The 18685-nt window shown below is 37.4% G+C and overlaps 2 protein-coding genes across 6 annotated transcripts; both read left to right on the forward strand.

Moving 5' to 3' along the window:
• The first annotated feature begins 3297 nt into the window (after positions 1-3297).
• On the forward strand, positions 3298-12813 carry arl13a (ADP-ribosylation factor-like 13A). 5 transcript variants are annotated; one of them, XM_060885069.1, is made up of 11 exons: positions 3298-3423; positions 3651-3752; positions 4005-4075; positions 5297-5546; positions 5645-5750; positions 5913-6118; positions 6434-6521; positions 6586-6850; positions 6932-7051; positions 11903-11974; positions 12649-12813. In XM_060885069.1, the coding sequence occupies exons 1-11, from the start codon at positions 3398-3400 to the stop codon at positions 12663-12665; spliced, it is 1323 nt and encodes a 440-aa protein (XP_060741052.1). In that variant the 5' UTR covers positions 3298-3397; the 3' UTR covers positions 12666-12813. The 5 variants fall into 5 exon arrangements, with proteins under 5 accessions (XP_060741052.1, XP_060741050.1, XP_060741051.1 ...); XM_060885067.1 differs by lacking the exon at positions 12649-12813 and having other exon boundaries at positions 11903-12012; XM_060885068.1 differs by lacking the exon at positions 12649-12813 and having other exon boundaries at positions 6935-7051; positions 11903-12012.
• tmem35 (transmembrane protein 35) lies at positions 12805-14845 on the forward strand. The gene is made up of 2 exons (XM_060885072.1): positions 12805-13027; positions 13793-14845. Exons 1-2 carry the CDS (start codon positions 12908-12910, stop codon positions 14153-14155), a joined length of 483 nt encoding a protein of 160 aa, XP_060741055.1. The 5' UTR covers positions 12805-12907; the 3' UTR covers positions 14156-14845.
• Positions 14846-18685: the final 3840 nt, after the last annotated feature.

Below are 18685 nucleotides of genomic sequence, written 5' to 3' on the forward strand. Positions count from 1 at the left end.
CTTAAGCTCACCCCAGAGCATATTTATTTCAACAAAGCAACCTTAGTTGAAATACAAAAGCAAAACCCATTTTACTTCCATATCCTCCAATGGTTCATATGACATGTTGCACATATTGTTTAGTAGTAAGACCAGATCTCACTGAAAGGCCAGAGAATTGTGTGGAGGATTTTTCTTATCTTTATTCAATTAAATTCATCTGCTCAATGCTTTATGACATATTTTAGAGCTAAAATTGACAATATTCATCATGAACTGACCTCTCTGAACACCTCTTGTTCTTTGTTTTCCATTTCCTTTTACACTCACTGCTTCTTCATTATCTAGTTTTAAACTGCCACCTATTACTAAAGTATCACAGAATATTCTTGAATCCAAACCTTAAAATAGTTAGTTGGATCCTCTCCCAACATACTTAGTAAAAGCATCACATGACTGGTTTAAATCATATCTTTCCTACCGTTCAGAGATTGTCCAGCTTAAAAAATTTTAAGCTTCTGTCATCTCCTGTTAATAGAGGTGCACCCCAAGGTTCCGGGTTAGGCCCACTATTATTTATTATCTATCTCCTTGCTCTTGGCACTGTCTTTTGTAAACACAATAATAATGGAAATTAATATATATATATATATATATATATATATATATATATATATATATATATATATATATTATATATTATATATAATATATATATATAATATATATATATAAAAATGTATGTATGTATATTGCCAATGAAACATTGAAACATTGCCAGTGCATTCTGGGCTCTTTGTCTCTGCCCTGTCTGTGAACCACATTGGACATTGGACAGACAGATGTAACCACTATCTGTATCTGTTTTGGGTTAATGAACATGGTCTTTGTTTTGTATTAGAGGCCGTTTAGGTTCAGGTCTGCTCTCAGTTATTCTCTGCAGAAAGAGTACTTTTGCATGGGGTGGAGCAGCCATACTTTCTGCCAGTTTCTGTTCCTGTAATGACACAGCAGCATAGGAACTGACTCTTGGTCTTCTGAGAGGGTTGAAAAATTGTGTCTGCTTTACTCATACTCATGTTAGTTCAAGGTTCTGCAAATGCTAGTTTCACTTCCAGTTGGTCACTGTGCAACCACCTCCCTGATATATAAATGTTCAAAACATTTCAACAATTAACAGCAGATTTTAGTTTTTACCACTAACAAATAAAGGAGACCATGATATTAGTACTTGTACTGATTGTACGAGTGTAATATTATCATATTTCTTTCTGAATATGATAATTCAAGAGCCAAGAACAGGCTGGCATAATAGCTAGATGTGTTTTGGTGGATGTAAGCTCTAGAGAAAATATTTTTTCCTCCTCTGTTCACCTCAGTGACATAAGCAAATATTTATCTGAATAATTCCCTTCTGTCCTTTCTGCAGTGCCTTCCAGCTCTTTAATTTATTTTTCTTTTTTATCCTTTCAGTCATTCAGAATTGTCACATTAATAACAAATGTATATAGAACATTTTAAAGTTTGTTATAGTTTAATTTAATATAAATTTATTTATTTTGGATTCTATGAATGTCCTCAATATTCTATGTATGTCATCCTTAATTTATTTCAATTATCAATTTCTTTTAAAAGGAAATTAGCATGCATAAATACTTCAGTTTATGTTTATGAATTACTTACCATTTTTAAATTCTACTGATATTGATTGTGATCTGGGAAAACCTGGTAGATGGAAATCTTTTTCTAACCTTTCCTTTCACCACGGCACTTGTATATATTCTCTCATTCCCAGCATTTAGTTAATGGATGTATGGAAAAGTGTATTAATTTTACCATGAAGGTAGGACAGCATGTAGCCAAGGAGCCTAAAAAGTTCACTCCAGTCTTTTCATACTCTCTACCCTGGTGTTTTATTGCTTTTATTTTATAATGTAAACATAACTAGGACTTTTCTAGTAATTAAGTATTTAGTTTATTTTTGTACTATATATGTTAGGTTTCGGTAATTTGTCTAAAGTTAAAGTTAAAGTTAAAGGGGTTTTACATATTTGTTGTGCAACATATTCAAAATAAATTAAAAAATACAATAAATAATGGCTAATGTGGATTCCTGCCTTACACCCACTTTTTCCAAGTTCCCAGACTGTGAATCCACGATGACCCTTACTTCAAGCTCTGCAGCCGAATGAAACAAGTTACTGGCAATAAAACTTCACATTAGTGATGAAAGAAGGCCAAGAGTCATTTTTTGGTTTAAAATCCGTTGCCATTATGGAAATGATCAACAAGGTCTTTTCTTAGTTTGCTTTAAGAACAAGCAAGAGATCATGAAGAAGAAACCAGACTCCAGCCCTCATATTGCTTTCATGCTGAGACAAGCTTACTTAGCATGTTTTGTAGAAAAAGTACAGGTTAAAGAAAAGGTACAGGAAACTAGTAGACCACACTACTGGCACACAGACACAAGACCACTTATTGGTTAGATGGTGTGGAATGTGAAATACCTGGAGGGAACAGATGACAAATCAGGACAAGAAAAACAAACACAGGTAACAGCCATAAAGGACATTTTCTGGCTTGGTTTATCAAGGGAAATTTCACTGTTAATGCCATTATGTACCCCACACTGGACTCTAGAACAATATAGACTTTGCTTTAATTTTGAATGGATCTGCTTTTACTGTGGGGGTCACAGAGGAGGAATCAAAAGCCATGTTGAAGCCTGCTCATGTCATGCCGGCCATGCCCAAGCCTGCTCATGTCATGTGTGCTGGGTCAGTGCCTGTTCACAACATGGCTGCCACTCCTGAGCCTCCCCACAAAATGGCTGCTGCACCAGAGCCCTTCAGGCATGATGGCCTTAGCAAAGAATTCAGCTGTCATAGACATTATCTCAGAGTCTCCAGCCTTTGAGGGTGTTATCCCAGTGTCTTCGGCCTTCATGGACGCCATATCAGTGTCTCCAGTTAGGAGTGTGGCGTATGAAGATGTCAAGGTTTGTCATAGGTGCAAGAGACTGGTGTCAAGTGTGGAGGCTCCACCACTTTTGTCATTACGTGCCACCAGTATCCCTGTAATTGTGCTTTATGGTTTTTACATGTTTTTGTGTTTCTCGTTTCTTTTTTTTTTTTATTCCCTGGATTAATTTGTTTTTGTTTAAGAATGAAACCTTGTCACTGAAAAGAATCACACCTAAAACACTGTACAGTTACAAGCACATATTTATTTGGACAGGATAAACAAACCATTACCTGCCAATAAGGAGAGCAGATGTCCCTGAAGATAATGTGATTAGTAAGAACTGTAAGCCTATTTGGCTCCTCCCAGATGAGGAGACAGGATTAGAAGCATAATTTGAGCCTGATTTGGATTTTACCGCACTCAACACAATGCCACAGATGAAGAAAACATAAGCATGCAAATAAATAAGGACATATTACTGTAAGTATATTGTCATTTTAAAAAAAAACTGTGCTCATAACTTAAACAATGTTTATTGCAGTTAATGTTATTGCAGCATTTGCATATTAAGATAGTCCTTCACACTAATACAGAAATGTATAGTCATAATTCTCTATTTAGAAATTCAGGTTTAAATCTATTTATCTATTTAAATCTATTTACATGGCTTCACTGTCAGTTTAACCTATTCTACAATCTGTATGCAGGTTTGAATCAAGAAGAAGATGGTGTTCTCCTCCACATCTCAGTATGTTCCATTTGATGAGCAACTGCTGCAACTGGGTTTTCAAACTGCAGCAACCCATGAGGTATATGCTACCCGATATAATCACAGTATTCTCTGTATTATTTGCACTGGTGTTGGGCTCATTAGCAAAAGACTAAGAACGGTGGCTTGACTGTAAAAACTCTGGGTTACTTATCAGGAATTTTAAATTTAATTAAAATCCCAGAAATCTTCATGTCTTTAGTTATAATGCAAAAATTTGTAAATGTATATTGTTTAATATCAAACTGAGAAAAACAGGAATCACATAGATAGACCTCTTCTGTTTCTTTAGGAATGTTACTGTGCTGGTGGTTGGTCTTGACAAGGTTGGAAAGACATTGTGTGTCAGAGGAATGTTAAGAGGTAAAAATGTCATATAAAATCAGTTACATTAGCTTAGAGTTATGAAAAAATGTTATGAAACTATCTTCAATTCTATGTTTTTATTCAGGAGGGTGTAAATAACAATTGTGGTGTCCTCACAAACATCTATAAAGAAAGAAAAAACATCGGTTAACAGCAAAAATCACAAAATATATACAATGTTCAGTGTATACAATAAATAAGAATCATGTATGGGTTTTTTTTCCCAAAACATGAAACAACATTCAGAAACCAAGTGGGGAAAAATAATGAAACCCTTCATACTTCCATAATAATTAAGAAAGTAACTAGCAGCTTTTATACAGTATGGTGTTCTGGAGGGCTGTGAAATTAAGGGTAATAAGATAATCTCCAAGCAATTTAAAAGTCACAATTCTACAGTGAAATGATTTTTTACCTTCAAGGCAGTAGCCAGTCTTCTCAGGAGTGGGCGTATCAGCAAATTCAGTCCAAGGTCAGACTGTTTAATGCTACATAAAATATAAAGGAATAACGCCAAGGGATACATCATGTGACCTAATGGCCTCTGTAAGAACATTATTTTTTTTAGGTTTATGTATGGCTTCGAGGGAAGGGTTGCTAGAGGTAAATCCACCTTCTCCAAAATTAATATAGAGCAAAACTTTTGCAAAAGGTGAACAAACCACAGAAGTACTGGAAAAAGTTTGTTGGTCAGTATGCATTAAACAAAACACATTGTATCACATGAAACATGTCATACCAACTGTCAAACATGGTGATAAATGGCCAATTATAACAATAAACTGAATACTCTAAAGAAGATTGGACCAAAATTGATCCAAAACAATTTGAAAGACCTAGAGAAAACGTTTACTTCATTATTGTTGCTGAATTTTTTTTAAAGGTTCTACATACTGAATTATAGGGTGTATGTTACACTTTTGGGTCACTGAAAATCAAAAGTAAAGATACATGGAAAAATAAACTATGATTGGTTCAACCTGCCTTCTCTCTCTCAGCAGTTTCTGAATGTTGGTTTACTTTTTTTTTAATGGACAATTGATTACATATTTAATATCTGTTGTGTTTTCGTCACCTGAGGTTATTTATAGTTTATAAAAGTCGGTGAAAACCATGCAATTGTTATTTAGACCTAGACCTAAAGGAGGATTTCTTTTTCTCATGATTGTATATAATTAATAATGGTTTACAATATTTTCTATGTCTACTTTTGTTTAGCTCCTCTTGGAGAAGTGAGTCCTACTCATGGATGTGTTCACTATGAGATAAGGCTGGAAAATTTCCTAGTGAATTTGCTGGACACGGGTGGAAGTCCTGAATTTCGCTTATGCTGGAAAGAATACTATGGCAAGGCCCATGGAGTTATTTTTGTTGTAGACTCCAGTGATAGACACAGAATAAAAGAGGTCAAAGAACTACTAACAGACATGCTGAGACATCCTAAATTGGCTGGAAAGCCCCTGTTAGTGTAAGCCATCATGTTTAAATTATTCTTAGAATTAATGGTATTACTGGTTACTTCTACATGCAAAGTAAATGATTTCATCAGGCTGTTCCTCTTTACAGATTAGCCAATAAACAAGACAAAATGAATGCCTTACTGGGAGTTGAACTGATTGAGGTCCTATCTCTGGAGAAACTGGTCAATCAGAGCCAGTCTCTGTGCCATGTTGTGAGTAACATTGTGGGTTGTGACAGCATAAGATAAGTAATGATACATACCTGTAATGATATTTTACACACTTTTGTGATGTGATGTACCTATTTCAAGGTTTGCTGTTATTTGCATTGCCTGAGCAAATTTATGAATAATAAAGATTTTCTTCCACAAAAGGAGCCATGCTCTGCCTTAATCGACCTGAGACGATGGTCAGACAGGAGGACATTGCGTGGCCTCAGATGGTTGCTACGGGCCATGGGCCTCGACTATTTGGATCTCTGTGCCCGTGTAGTCAGAGATTGTGGAAGGCAACCAGGACCAGAGGAGAGAGAAAGGGAAGCAAAGGCAGGACAAAGTCAGAAGAAAAACAAAGTTGAACGGTGCCTTTTGTTTTTAAATCTGTTTGAAATAGCCTTGTTCTATTTGCAGATATTGCCATTTATTTCTACAAAAATGGCACAAAGTTATCTAATTATATATATATAAAAAACAACAACAAAACATTAAATATATTAAAGATATGGTTTAAATTAGTCAAATAAATAGGTACAAAAATATATTTAATAATATTATATTATTTTTAATTTAATGCAATCTTAAAATAGGAAATCTATACTCTATATAATATTAAAGATAATTTCACTTGCAAAGGTGGCATTTGTTGCAGCTTGTAATTTGAGTGTTGGGATCTGCAGACTTAAAGCACGTAAACCAGCCAATAACCAAGCACAGTGCCCCCTGGAGGAACAAGAAAATAGCCATCTACAACCAACTATTCTTAAGGTATGCTACAGCACACACAGACACACAGTATTAATTTAAACTAAACTATACAATCTGGTTACAGGAGAATTCCTTTCAAAAGAAGATGATGAAAAAGAAGCTTAAAGTTAAGATTAAAGCAATGAGCATGAAAAAAGGGAGCAGAAAAGAAGTGGATATGGAACAGAAGGAAGAGGAAAAAGAAGGAAATGAATCAGAACAGGATGTTAACAGTGAAAAGGATAAGTCCAATAGTGGCCTTTTGCCACAAAAATATGGGAGGCTGAAACCCAAAGCAAAAGTGCAGACTTTGGATTATCCAGAGTATGTGGAAGCCACATCCCCTAAAGGTATTCTGTTAAATAATACTTTACAATAATTTTAAGTAGATATTTGGCTAATGGTAAAAGGCTTATTTTATTCTGCTATAGCAGTTAATGGACAAAACAAGAAAAAGAAAAAGCCTGTCAAAGGAAAGAGAAAGAACAGGATAAGCTCAGAAGAAATTCCTGTAAATTATAGACAGCCTGCTGATCTCTCTGCCACGTTTGGTAAGTCTCACTGTATTTTCGCTATTTTGGATAAAATCAGAATTCCACTCAATCACAACTGTGGTCACAATGTACTTCAATACACTAGGTGGTGTTATGCACCTTAACTGGGTACTCTAATCCCAAAAAAATACATTACCTGAGAATGATACTTGGAGAACTCCATTTACAGCTAAAAGCTTTGGCTGACCTGATGTGTGTGATCTTAGACTAATCATGTCACTATAGTGGAAATAGTTGATTGCAGCTCTATGTTATTTAACTAGGAAATGTAAATTAGCTGAGGCAAATATGGAAATTGTGAAACAATTTGCCAAGAGCCACATAAAAGTGATGGGTTCTGTGTCTAATTCCAATTCACTTTATATAACTGATTGTGTTTGTGTGTTATTTTTTAGTAATTGCTGTTTGTTTAATTTTTGCTGACAAGTTTTCTGTGAGAAGGCATTCATTTATCACTTTTGTAAAGACTACAAGGATATCCAAATAATAACCTACTTGATGGTTCTTTGGATAAAGCTGGTTGATTCCCCTTGTACAGAGTTTATAAGTGCTTTTCTTATTTAAATGTTCTTTTTGCCTTATATTAGTTTTGCTGTGACATAGATATCCAACAACTTGATAAAAAAAAAGTTTTTTCCTAGCCTGTCACAAAAGTAAAATATTTTCTGGGGTGAGTAGATCTAGAATCTCACCAAAATAAATCATTTAATTTGCCTGTCTCCTGATAGATCTTTACAGAAAAGCTATTTTAGCTCTAAAAGCCCAACAGGATCAGAGTTTGATGCCAGAACAGTGAGACTGAAATGCAAAGGCAGAAGACACAAAGATCTGTGAAGAACATTTCACTTCATTTTTATGATATGGATTTCCACAGTAGTATAATCATCTGGCTGATCTTTTTTTTAGTATCTATAAAACCCTGAATAATCTGTTTTTAACAGACTGGTGTCTCTTCAATAAATATTAAAAAAATATATATTTTATTGGATTTTTTTCAATATCCAGTAATATAATGTGTTGCTCTTATTTCTTATGTAGAGCCCACTGAGCCATTTTAAACATTTCTTTATATTTATATCTCTAATGTATTGTAATTTAATTTTATTACTTATAATTTAAATGTATGTTTTCTTCTGGTATCAACTTCTTAAATGTATGATATGTTTTCATAATTTGCTGAAATAAATTATGTTACTACTCCTTTACATTATGCTTTGCAATGTCCTTAGAAATAAATGATTTCTAACCTGCTAAAACTACAAGCTCATTTCATTTCAGCACTTTATGCATATTATTTGTCATATGTACATTAGTAGAGACCACAAAAACACTAAATTCTTCAACCTCGTTTTTAATTCAGCAATTTAATTTAACAATTTCATTTTTGACAAACTAACTACTAATATTATTATAAGCATTTTTGGCTAAGATGAAACTTGAAACTTTCTGGTATGCTTTCATTCACATAAAATAAAAGGATAGTGCGCCCCCTGTATGTATTGTATTAATGGTGCAACCTGAGAAAACGCATTGAGTATTGCGATAGTATACTAGTTTATGAGCTTTATATGTATATATATATATATATATATATATATATATATATATATATATATATATATATATATATATATATATATATATATATGTTTTCAAAACAATTCAGCACAGGTTCAGTGATCCTGCTCTGGGATTGCTTTATAATACTGTTTTAAACCCACCCTCAGTTACATTGCTTTATCCCACCACATTTAGCAAATCCCTCTTATTTTAAGGACCTATTGTTTTTAAAATGACATTTATTTTGATAAATTTATTAGGTGAAGCGTTGCATGGACAAGAATTATAATCAAATAAAATGCAAACATCAGTAGCAGAATTAGGCCATATGGTATTCATTTAATGTATGTATATACCAAATATATATATTGCTTATTTCCCAGAAGGATGCCAGTAATTCTGTAGATGATAGTATTATTACTATAATCTGTCAAGTTTTACAGACGTGTTATCAGAAACAAGCATCAAAGTTTTATTCACCTTAATTTGCCAAATTAACACTATTTAGATTTTTTTCATACATGCAGCCCAAAACTGTAATAACCTGTTCATTTCCATTCTTGACACATTTGTATTTAGCTGAATTATTTATTCATTGAGTTGTTAAAGGCAAAGCATTAAGCATTTATCTCATTGTAACTTCTTTACAAGTCAGACTCTACTGTCCGTATTCACCTTTGTCTGTTTTTGGATCACTCTGGGCAAATTCAGAGAAATAGTCATCATTGAATGGAAGAATCCAGTTTCACAAGTTGTTTGGTTGTTAGATTGGACATTATGATTTGATGAACGCATTTGTATATGCAAGGGCCAAACAAACATAATAACATTAATACCACACTCACTGGAATTACCATGGATATACAGGGAGAGGTTATTAGCACGTCACCGTGTTCCCTGATGCTCCTTCTTGTTCCTCGTAGCAGCTTTCGGTTACTGGATTTTCTCCTGGCTCTGGGACCTGCTTTCTCATAACTACTGCCCCTCTGCTAGCAGCGTGGTATGCTCAGTGTTGTCTGAGATCTATACCTAAGTACTCTCCCACCCGTTGAAGTACTTGGTTTACCAAGGGAGTCCCATTGTCACTTCTGATTTTGTCTGGGATTCCCCAACAAAGGAGTGCTTTAACTACTGCACTTACATCCTATTTTGAAGTGGGGAAAGCTTCCACCCACTTATAGAGAACATATCCACTATCACCAGACAGTATTTTTTCCCTTCACTGGGTGTCAATTCAATAAAATTCATCTTTAGATGTTCAAAGGGTTGCTGTGATGGAGGATGGGCACCCTGGGAGACTTTAAAGCCTTGGCCAGTATTGTTTGTTGCACGCACTATACATTTCTCACAAAATTTCTGGAAATAGTTAGCAAAGCCCTTACCAGTACCAGTATCACTGTTGTACATCCCCCTTTTGATGTATGGTCTTGCCCATTCGCCAACTTGGCATAGTATGGAAACTATTTTTTAGGCAAGCATGGTTTGTCATTGGGGCTGTACCAAACCCCATCTCTTACCACACCTCCTGCTTTTCTCCATTTGGCTCTTTCCTCCGCTGTAGATTGTGACTGAAGATTTTTAAGATCAGCTGTGGGAGTACATATTTTCAACATACACAAAGTTTAGTCATTCACAGAAAGTTTCTGTGCAGCTGTTTTTGCTGCTTGGGCATTACCCTGTGAAATGGGAGCAATTTTTATCAGTATGCGCCTTGGAGGCGTGGGCATAGGGGTAGTAGGATTGCATCCAGGAGTTCAGAAATCAGGCAAATGTGCGTGATCGCTTTACCTGAAGAGGTCAGGAAACGTCTGTGTTTGATAGTTTACATTGCAGCAAAAATGTCCTTAACCTTTTTGGCCAATTCAACGTACGGGCTTTTCTCTCAAAAAAGTCAAACGACTCCATCTTCCCGAAATACGAGCACTAATCCAACATGTTACATCAAACATCAAAGGCAAACAGACTTACTGACGAGGACTCGGCTGGAGCAGGGGGTGGCCTGGAGCATTCAGTAGCAATGTAGGAGGTAGGACAGGTAGGACTTGTTGAGCCACAATTGCCTCATATAATTACGCTATTTGCTAAATGTCCCGCAAACTGAAACGTTGGGAAAAAAAATCAGCTATGAGGAGAAGATCATCCTCCCTGCACCTATCAAAATCTTCCAACAAAAGACACAGCATAAACGTAATTAAATCAAATGCCATGATACCACAGACACAATATACCAACAAACTATACACTGAATATAAAGATATCCCAGACGAGCCATCAAATCTGTTACAACCCAGTCTAGGGTTCAGCTGCAGAGTTATAGCTCGGGATTAAGTGACTTGATATCTTTATAAATTGGGGCAAAGACCAAAAAAGTAACAAAAGAGAATTTCTAGTAAAGGGTATTGGTATATTTTATATAAATAATATATACAAACAACTGAACAATGGCATCTCTTCAGGTTGGCCCAAGCCAAAATAATAAACATAACAGAGTCTAATAGTTAAGTAACTATTCTTACCTGAAAGGAAAGAAAAGAAAAATACAGTAAGACTTCCCTGACTCCCTACAAAAAAAAACACACAGGGGAAAAAAGAACCCACTCTCAAGAAAAAAAAGGAAAATATAACCTTTTAGATTCCATTTACACCTGGTCATTTCACGCATCTTAGATCATTATTGTACCCTGTTAAATGAAAGTAGTCTCTAATAGAAATCCAGTTTCAGTCTTATTAGTAATATGTAAATCAGCTTGTAGCTTTTAATAATTTACTTCCTTTTTCCACCTCTTTAATGCTTCTCTACAATAAATTCTTAATTGTTGAGCATTATGGCCAAACCTTTTGATTGGCCTTTATTTTTGCTATACACTGAAGACATTTGGGTTTAAGATCAAAAGATCAATATGAGATGATACATCAGATATTCAGCTTTCATTTCTTCATATTTACAACATGATGTGTTACACTTGTACGTTATTCCTTTACTTTATTTTTTATTCTCAACCTTAGTGTAATTTGCTATTTTTATATTTTTATATCGAGAACAGGGGACATTTAATGTGTATGCTTGTGTATGGCACAAATAAAATTTGTATTTGAGTCCTGATATAAAAAATGTATTCCAAAATAAAATTTCAAAGGTATTGGAACTGATAGTCTTTTAAAGAATGAGGCAAATAACACTTTTTTCTTTTTTTTTTTGAATATCACTTGCTCGTAATAACTGCATAAAGCCAGGAACCAAGTGACATCACCAAGCTCCTGCATTCTTCTTTTGATTTGCTCTTTCAGGCTTGTCCAGGTGTTGTTTGTCTTGGTGGAGTCCCCTTCAGTCTCCTCTTCAGAAGGTGAAATGCTGCTCAAGTGAGTTAAGGTCTGGTGATTGACTTGAATTTTACCCCTAATGTAGTCCTTGGTTGTATTGGCAGTGTGTTTTAGATCTTTGTCTTGCTCCTTGATAAAGTTCATTTTTTGTAAACTGGAACACAGAGCATTTCCGTAAACTTCTGAATTCATTTTGCTGCTACAATTATGAGTTAAATGATCAATAAAGATTAGTGAGTTTACCTACACAAAGATTTACAGAGGAGTTTGAATGTTTTCTATTGTATTGTATTGTATTGTATTGAACCTTTCTTTCTGCACATTTTTTGTAGAGGTTAATATTCATTCCAAAATCTTTTGTTGCTCATATCTGTATTTCTTTGTGAATTCCAATCAGGCTTTAAACAGTGGATTGTGATACCTTCACCTCTGCCCTATGGAGGCTATGGACTATTGTTTTGGGTTGTCTTCACAGTCCTCAAAATCTTTCTTTTTGGTATCAGGAAATAAAAGCTGAAATTCGTATCTATCCTCTGCTATTCATCATTTTGTCTCAAAAACAAATGTCTTCAGTTTATAACAAAAGAATTGCCATTTGAATACATTCAGAGGGAAATGTATAATTCATGTTCTAACTCATTTCCATCAGATTGCTATCCAATTGATATCATATTTACCAAGTTATACAAATCTTTCTTTTCTTTTCTTTCAAGGAATTCAACTCATCTGACTGTACTCCAGTGAGCATTATAACATGCACTCTTTCATGTGAGTAGTTTCATTGGTCGACCTCCAGAATTTCCCATCTAGTCGGTGTCGCCCTCTAGTCGGGATTCAGGGAGGCAAAGCTGGCTGTTCGCCATGTTTTGGGTAGCCCCCGCCCCCGCCCCCGCCCCCCCGCATCTTCAGTACACAAGGAGAGCAGACACAACGAATGAAAGACAGCTGGACTTTTGGCAGTATTGACCGAATATGGCCTCGCCGAGAACAATAACCATCGTCGCCCTTTCTTTTGCACTTGGCCTGTTTTTCGTCTTTATGGGAACGATTAAACTTACACCGCGGTTAAGCAAAGATGCCTACAGTGAAATGGTGAGTGTGATAAAACGAGCTGATGCACCTAGACCACAAACCGTGCATCTCTAAATGTGTCTTTATGTGGTCCTGTTTTTTCTTAAGTTACCATTACATTACATCATGGTGGTGCTTTGGTGATAGATAAAGAACTGCATTACTGTACTGTGCTCTTCTCTCACATCTAACTGCGGTTTCGGTACGAAGCTATTGTTTGATATAGTGCTTTGTTAGGCCAGGAAATACATCCTACAGCACAGTCTCAGTACATGTATTATATGCCACAGCTATACATTAATCTGTCGTTGATGAAGTTGCATTGTGCACTTTATTTAGCTACAGTCAGACGCTATGTGCTGTAAATGTAACGTTTACAATGGCGGCGCCTTCGAGCAAATTCTATGATGCACCTGCATTTGTTTCTGAAAGGACCACCATAACAGACAGTTACATGTTATGGTGTAAAAATTGGTCCGGTTAAGTGAAAAGAAATTGTTCAATTGCTGGTATTGCAAGCTTTTATAATGCTGTTGTGTAGTAAACATTAGCTTTAACATTAACACAATATTCTTTATCCCCCCCCCTTCCGTCCCCCCCCCCCCCCCCCATTGGATTTCCAGCTTGAGCAATATATTAGTCAAGAAACTATTACTAATATTTTATTACCATTACAGCTCTGATCCCTTTGGTGGCGTTTCGGCAACTACCAGCTAAAGAATCAATGTCATCTTCATGGTGCTTTCCTTATTGTAATGTTTAATTCAGTTCCTGTTCACTTTTCAGAAAAGGGCATATAAGAGTTATGCAAAGGCTCTGCCGGGTTTGAAGAAGCTGGGCATCACCTCAGTGCTTCTCCGCAAGATCATCGGAACTGTGGAAGTGGCATGCGGTGTGGTCCTGACACTTGTTCCTGGAAAACCGAAGGATGTTGCAAACTTCCTTCTTCTACTGGTCATGCTAGCTGTGCTCTTCTTTCACCAGCTAGTTGGTGATCCTTTGAAACGATATGCTCATGCACTGGTTTTTGGGATCTTACTCACCTGTCGCCTTCTGATCGCACGCCAGAGTGATGACCGACCTGAGAGAGAGGAACAACGAGAAGAACAAGTCAATGCTCAGGAAAAGAACAAAATCAAAGTGTCTTAGCTTCTCCTCTTCCGACTGTTAGTAATGCAAAACAATGTGGACATTTCCTGAATATCATATATGCCATGGCAATTAAAAGATGGTCACCACAAAAGGTGATTTTCTATTCTTTACACCCATACAAGCCATCTACACATTTCTTTAGGCTTCAATTTAAAGTTATATAACTTGTATAAATATAGGTTTATGCAATACACTCCTATGTAAAGCTAATATTATTATTAAACCATCATTAGCTATAAGGCCCAATTATTATTATCATTATTGTTCCCATAGTGACTATTTCAGTTTGACACCTTATAGTGTAGACACATTATGGCTACTTAATTCCAAAATATCAACTATAAAAACTGCTGTTCGTTAGATAGCATGAAGAAATAAACAACATCCTACAAAACATTTAAACACTGATGCATTGCAAAAGATATAAGATGATGTTTTCTCACAATAAGTTCCGAGACCATTTCTGAGCATGATCCTTCAGCGGTTGCCCTCTTGCCTATGTGGCACAAAATGTTGAAAATGTTTGTGTGTAAAGGTTTGCTGTTTTGTATTAGTACTTGCATTATTTTTATTTATTTATTTTTTTTTTCATAAAAAGAGGTAACTGTTGCTTTCACCTTGCTTTTAAAACATTTTATTTGGTAACTGTCACTTGTAAAAGTTCAATAAAGATATCCTCATCCTTCATATCTGTATTAACCTTATTATAATAGACTAATCTTAATTTTGATCTCAGTTTAAATAATGTGATCCATTTAAGGTAAAGGGAATTTTATTTACATTTTAAACTGTGCAAGAATGGCTTAAAGTTTCAGATATCCCTTACCCACATGCTTTTTTTAAACAGATACAGTACCCCCAGTAGCTATCCAACCCATTCTAAAGATAAATTCTTCCCTTAGCACTGGCTATGTGCCAAAATCTTTTAAGCTAGCAGTTATCAAACCTTTGATTTAAAAACCTGACCTTGACCCAACCCAGCTGTCCAACTATAGGCCAATATCAAACATCCCCTTTATCTCCAAGATTCTAGAAAAGGTTGTAGCTCAGCAGTTATGCTCATACCTACATAGGAATAATATTCATGAAATGTATCAGTCAGGATTTAGGCCTCATCATAGCACAGAGACAGCACTGGTTAAAGTCGTACATGACCTGTTACTGGCCTCTGATCAGGGTTTTGTCTCTTTGCTAATATTACTTGATCTTAGTGCAGCTTTTGATACCATTGACCATTGGGGAAGTCGTGACCTAATGGTTAGAGAGTCTGACTCCTAACCCTAAGGTTGTGGGTTTGAATCTCGGGCCGGCCACGACTAAGGTGCCCTTGAGCAAGGCACAAACCCCCCCAACTGCTCCCCAGGCGCCGCAGCATAAAAAATGACTGCTCCGGGTGTGTGTTCACTGCTGTGTGTGTGCACTTTGGATGGGTTAAACGCAGAGAACAAATTCCCTGGATCGGGTCTTATTTGACAGATCGATATGTTTGTAGATCTAAATGGTGACCACACTAAACAAACAAAAGTAATGTTCGGTGTTCCGCAAGGCCCGTTGCTTTTCTCCCTATATATGCTGCTCCTTGGTGCAATCATTCGTAATCATGGTATTGGCTTCCACTGTTATGCTGATGACACGCAGCTATATGTTTCAGCTAAGTCAGATGTGAGTCACCAGCTTAATAAGATTGAAGATTGTGTGAAGGACATTAGACAGTGGATGCTTACTAACTTCCTCCTGCTTAACTCTTGACAAGACAAAAGTGCTTTTACTAGGACCACAGGCAGCCAGAAGTAAGCTTTCTAATTACAGACTAACACTGGATGGTCATTCTATTACATTCTATTGCAGCAGTAAAAGACCTTGTGTGATTATTAAGATAACAAATATGTTGTCATTACATGATGCAGAAACACTAGTTCATGCATTTGTTGCCTCTAGGTTGGGTTATTGTAATGCCTTACTGTCTGGTTGTTCCAGTAGGAGCATAAACAAGCTCCAGTTAGTCCAGAACGCAGCAGAGTCCTGACTAGAACCAGAAGATATGATCATATTACCCCTATCTTATCCTCATTGCATTGGCTTCCAGTCAAGTTTCGCATTGAAGATAAAATACTACACAGTACCTGAGAGATCTTTTGTTTTTTATGATTCATCATGCCTACTTCGATCAAAAGCTGCAGGCTATTTAGTAGTACCTCATGTACAAAAAGCTACAGCACGGGGAAGAGCTTTTTCTCACAGAGCCCCACAGTTATGGAACAGACACCTTCTTCTTTCTTCTTCTTCTTTCGGCTTTTCCCTTCAGGGGTCGCCACAGCGAATCATCTCTCTCCACCTAACCCTATCTTCTGCATCCTCAACACTTGCACCCACTAGCTTCAAATCCTCATTAATTACATCCATATACCTCCTCTTTGGCCTTCCTCTTTGCCTCCTGCCTGGCAGCTCCATGTCCAACATTCTCCTACCAATATACTCACTCTCCCTCCTCTGAACATGTCCAAACCATCTTAATCTCGCCTCCCTAACTTTGTCCCCCAAACGTCCAACATGGGCTGTCCCTCTGATGTACTCGTTCCTAATCCTGTCCAATCTTGTCACACCCAAAGAGAACCTCAACATCTTCAGTTCAGCTACCTCAAGCTCTGACTCCTGTCTCTTCTTCAGTGACACTGTCTCTAAACCATACAGCACGGCCGGTCTCACCACTGTCCTGTACACCTTCCCCTTGATTCTTGCTGATATTTTCCTATCACACAGAACTCCTGACACCTTTCTCCACCCACTCCAACCTGCCTGCACTCGCTTCTTTACTTCTTTCCCACTCTCTCCATTACTCTGGACTGTTGACCCCAAGTACTTAAACTCCTGTACCTTCTTCACCTCTTCACCCTGTAACCTTACTATTCCACTTCCCTCCCTTTCATTCACACACATGTACTCAGTCTTACTACGACTGACTTTCATTCCTCTTCTCTCCAGTGCAAACCTCCACCTCTCCAGGTTTTCCTCCACCTGCGCCCTGCTCTCACTACAGATCACAATGTCATCTGCAAACATCATCGTCCAAGGAGACTCCTGTCTGACCTCCTCTGACAACTGGTCCATCACTATAGCAAACAGGAAGGGGCTCAGAGCCGATCCCTGATGCAGTCCCACCTCCACTGTGAACTCCTCTGTCTGACCTACAGCACACCTCACCACTGTCCTGCGCCTCTCATACATGTCCTGCACCACTCTGACATACTTCTCTGCTACTCCTGACTTCCTCATACAGTACCACAGCTCTTCTCTTGGCACCCTGTCATACGCTTTCTCTAAGTCTACAAACACACAGTGCAACTCCCTCTGACCATCCCTATACTTCTCCATCAACATTCTCAGAGCAAAAATTGCATCTGTTGTGCTCTTTCTCGGCATGAAGCCATACTGCTGCTCACAAATTTCCACCACCTTCCTTAACCTAGCTTCCACTACTCTTTCCCACAACTTCATTGTATGGCTCATCAACTTTATCCCCCTATAGTTGCTGCAACTCTGCACGTCACCCTTATTCTTAAAGATCGGCACTAACACACTCCTTCTCCATTCCTCAGGCATCCTCTCACTTTCTAATACCCTGTTGAACAAACTAGTTAAAAATTCCACTGCTGCCTCTCCTAGACACTTCCAGACCTCTACCGGGATGTCGTCAGGACCAACTGCCTTTCCACTTTTCATCCTCTTCAAGGCCTTCCTGACTTCATCCTTTCTAATCTTATCTACTTCCTGTTCCACAGAGTTCACCCCTTCTACTCTTTTTTGCCTCTGATTTTCCTCATTCATCAGCTCCTCAAAGTATTCCTTCCATCTCCTCTGTACACTCTCCTCACTTGTGAGCACCCTTCCATCTCTATCCTTAATAATTCTAACTTGCTGCACATCCTTCCCATCTCGATCCCTCTGCCTAGCTAACCTGTACAAGTCCTTCTCTCCTTCTCTAGTGTCTAACCTAGTGTACAACTCATCATATGCCTTCTGCTTGGCCTTAGACACCTCCCTCTTCACTCTGCGCTGTAACTCCTTGTATTCCTGTCTATTCTCTTCAGTCCTGTCCATATCCCACTTCTTCTTGGCTAATCTCTTCCTCTGTATACTATCCTGAACTTCCTCATTCCACCACCAAGTCTCCTTATCTTCTTTCCTCCTTCCAGATGACACACCCAGCACCTTTCTCCCTGTCTCCCTGATCACTTCTGCTGTAGTTTCCCAGTCATCCGGCAGCACTACCTGACCACCCAGAGCCTGTCTCAACTTCTGTCTAAATTCCTCACAACATTCCTCCTTTTGTAGCTTCCACCACTTAGTTTTCTTCTCTATCTTTGACCTCTTCCTCTTACAGACCATCAGAGTCATCCTACACACCACCATCCTATGCTGTCTGGCTACACTCTCTCCCACTACCACTTTACAGTCACTAATCTCTTTCAGATTGCCTCTTCTACAAAGGATGTAGTCTACCTGTGTTCTCCTACCTCCACTCTTGTA

The sequence above is a fragment of the Tachysurus vachellii genome, chromosome 13, assembly GCF_030014155.1.
Source record: "Tachysurus vachellii isolate PV-2020 chromosome 13, HZAU_Pvac_v1, whole genome shotgun sequence".
In the NCBI taxonomy this organism is placed as follows: Eukaryota; Metazoa; Chordata; class Actinopteri; order Siluriformes; family Bagridae; genus Tachysurus; species Tachysurus vachellii.

Excerpts from the sequence above, each read along its gene's own strand:
- arl13a (XM_060885067.1), top strand. The coding sequence starts at position 3,398 with ATGCAAATAAATAAGGACATATTACT. Across the intron at positions 3,424-3,650 it reads ATAAATAAGGACATATTACT|GTTTGAATCAAGAAGAAGAT; the intron begins GTAAGTATATTG and ends ATCTGTATGCAG. Across the intron at positions 6,119-6,433 it reads AAGAAAAACAAAGTTGAACG|ACTTAAAGCACGTAAACCAG; the intron begins GTGCCTTTTGTT and ends TGGGATCTGCAG.
- tmem35 (XM_060885072.1), top strand. The coding sequence starts at position 12,908 with ATGGCCTCGCCGAGAACAATAACCATCGTCGCCCTTTCTTTTGCACTT. Across the intron at positions 13,028-13,792 it reads AAGATGCCTACAGTGAAATG|AAAAGGGCATATAAGAGTTA; the intron begins GTGAGTGTGATA and ends TTCACTTTTCAG.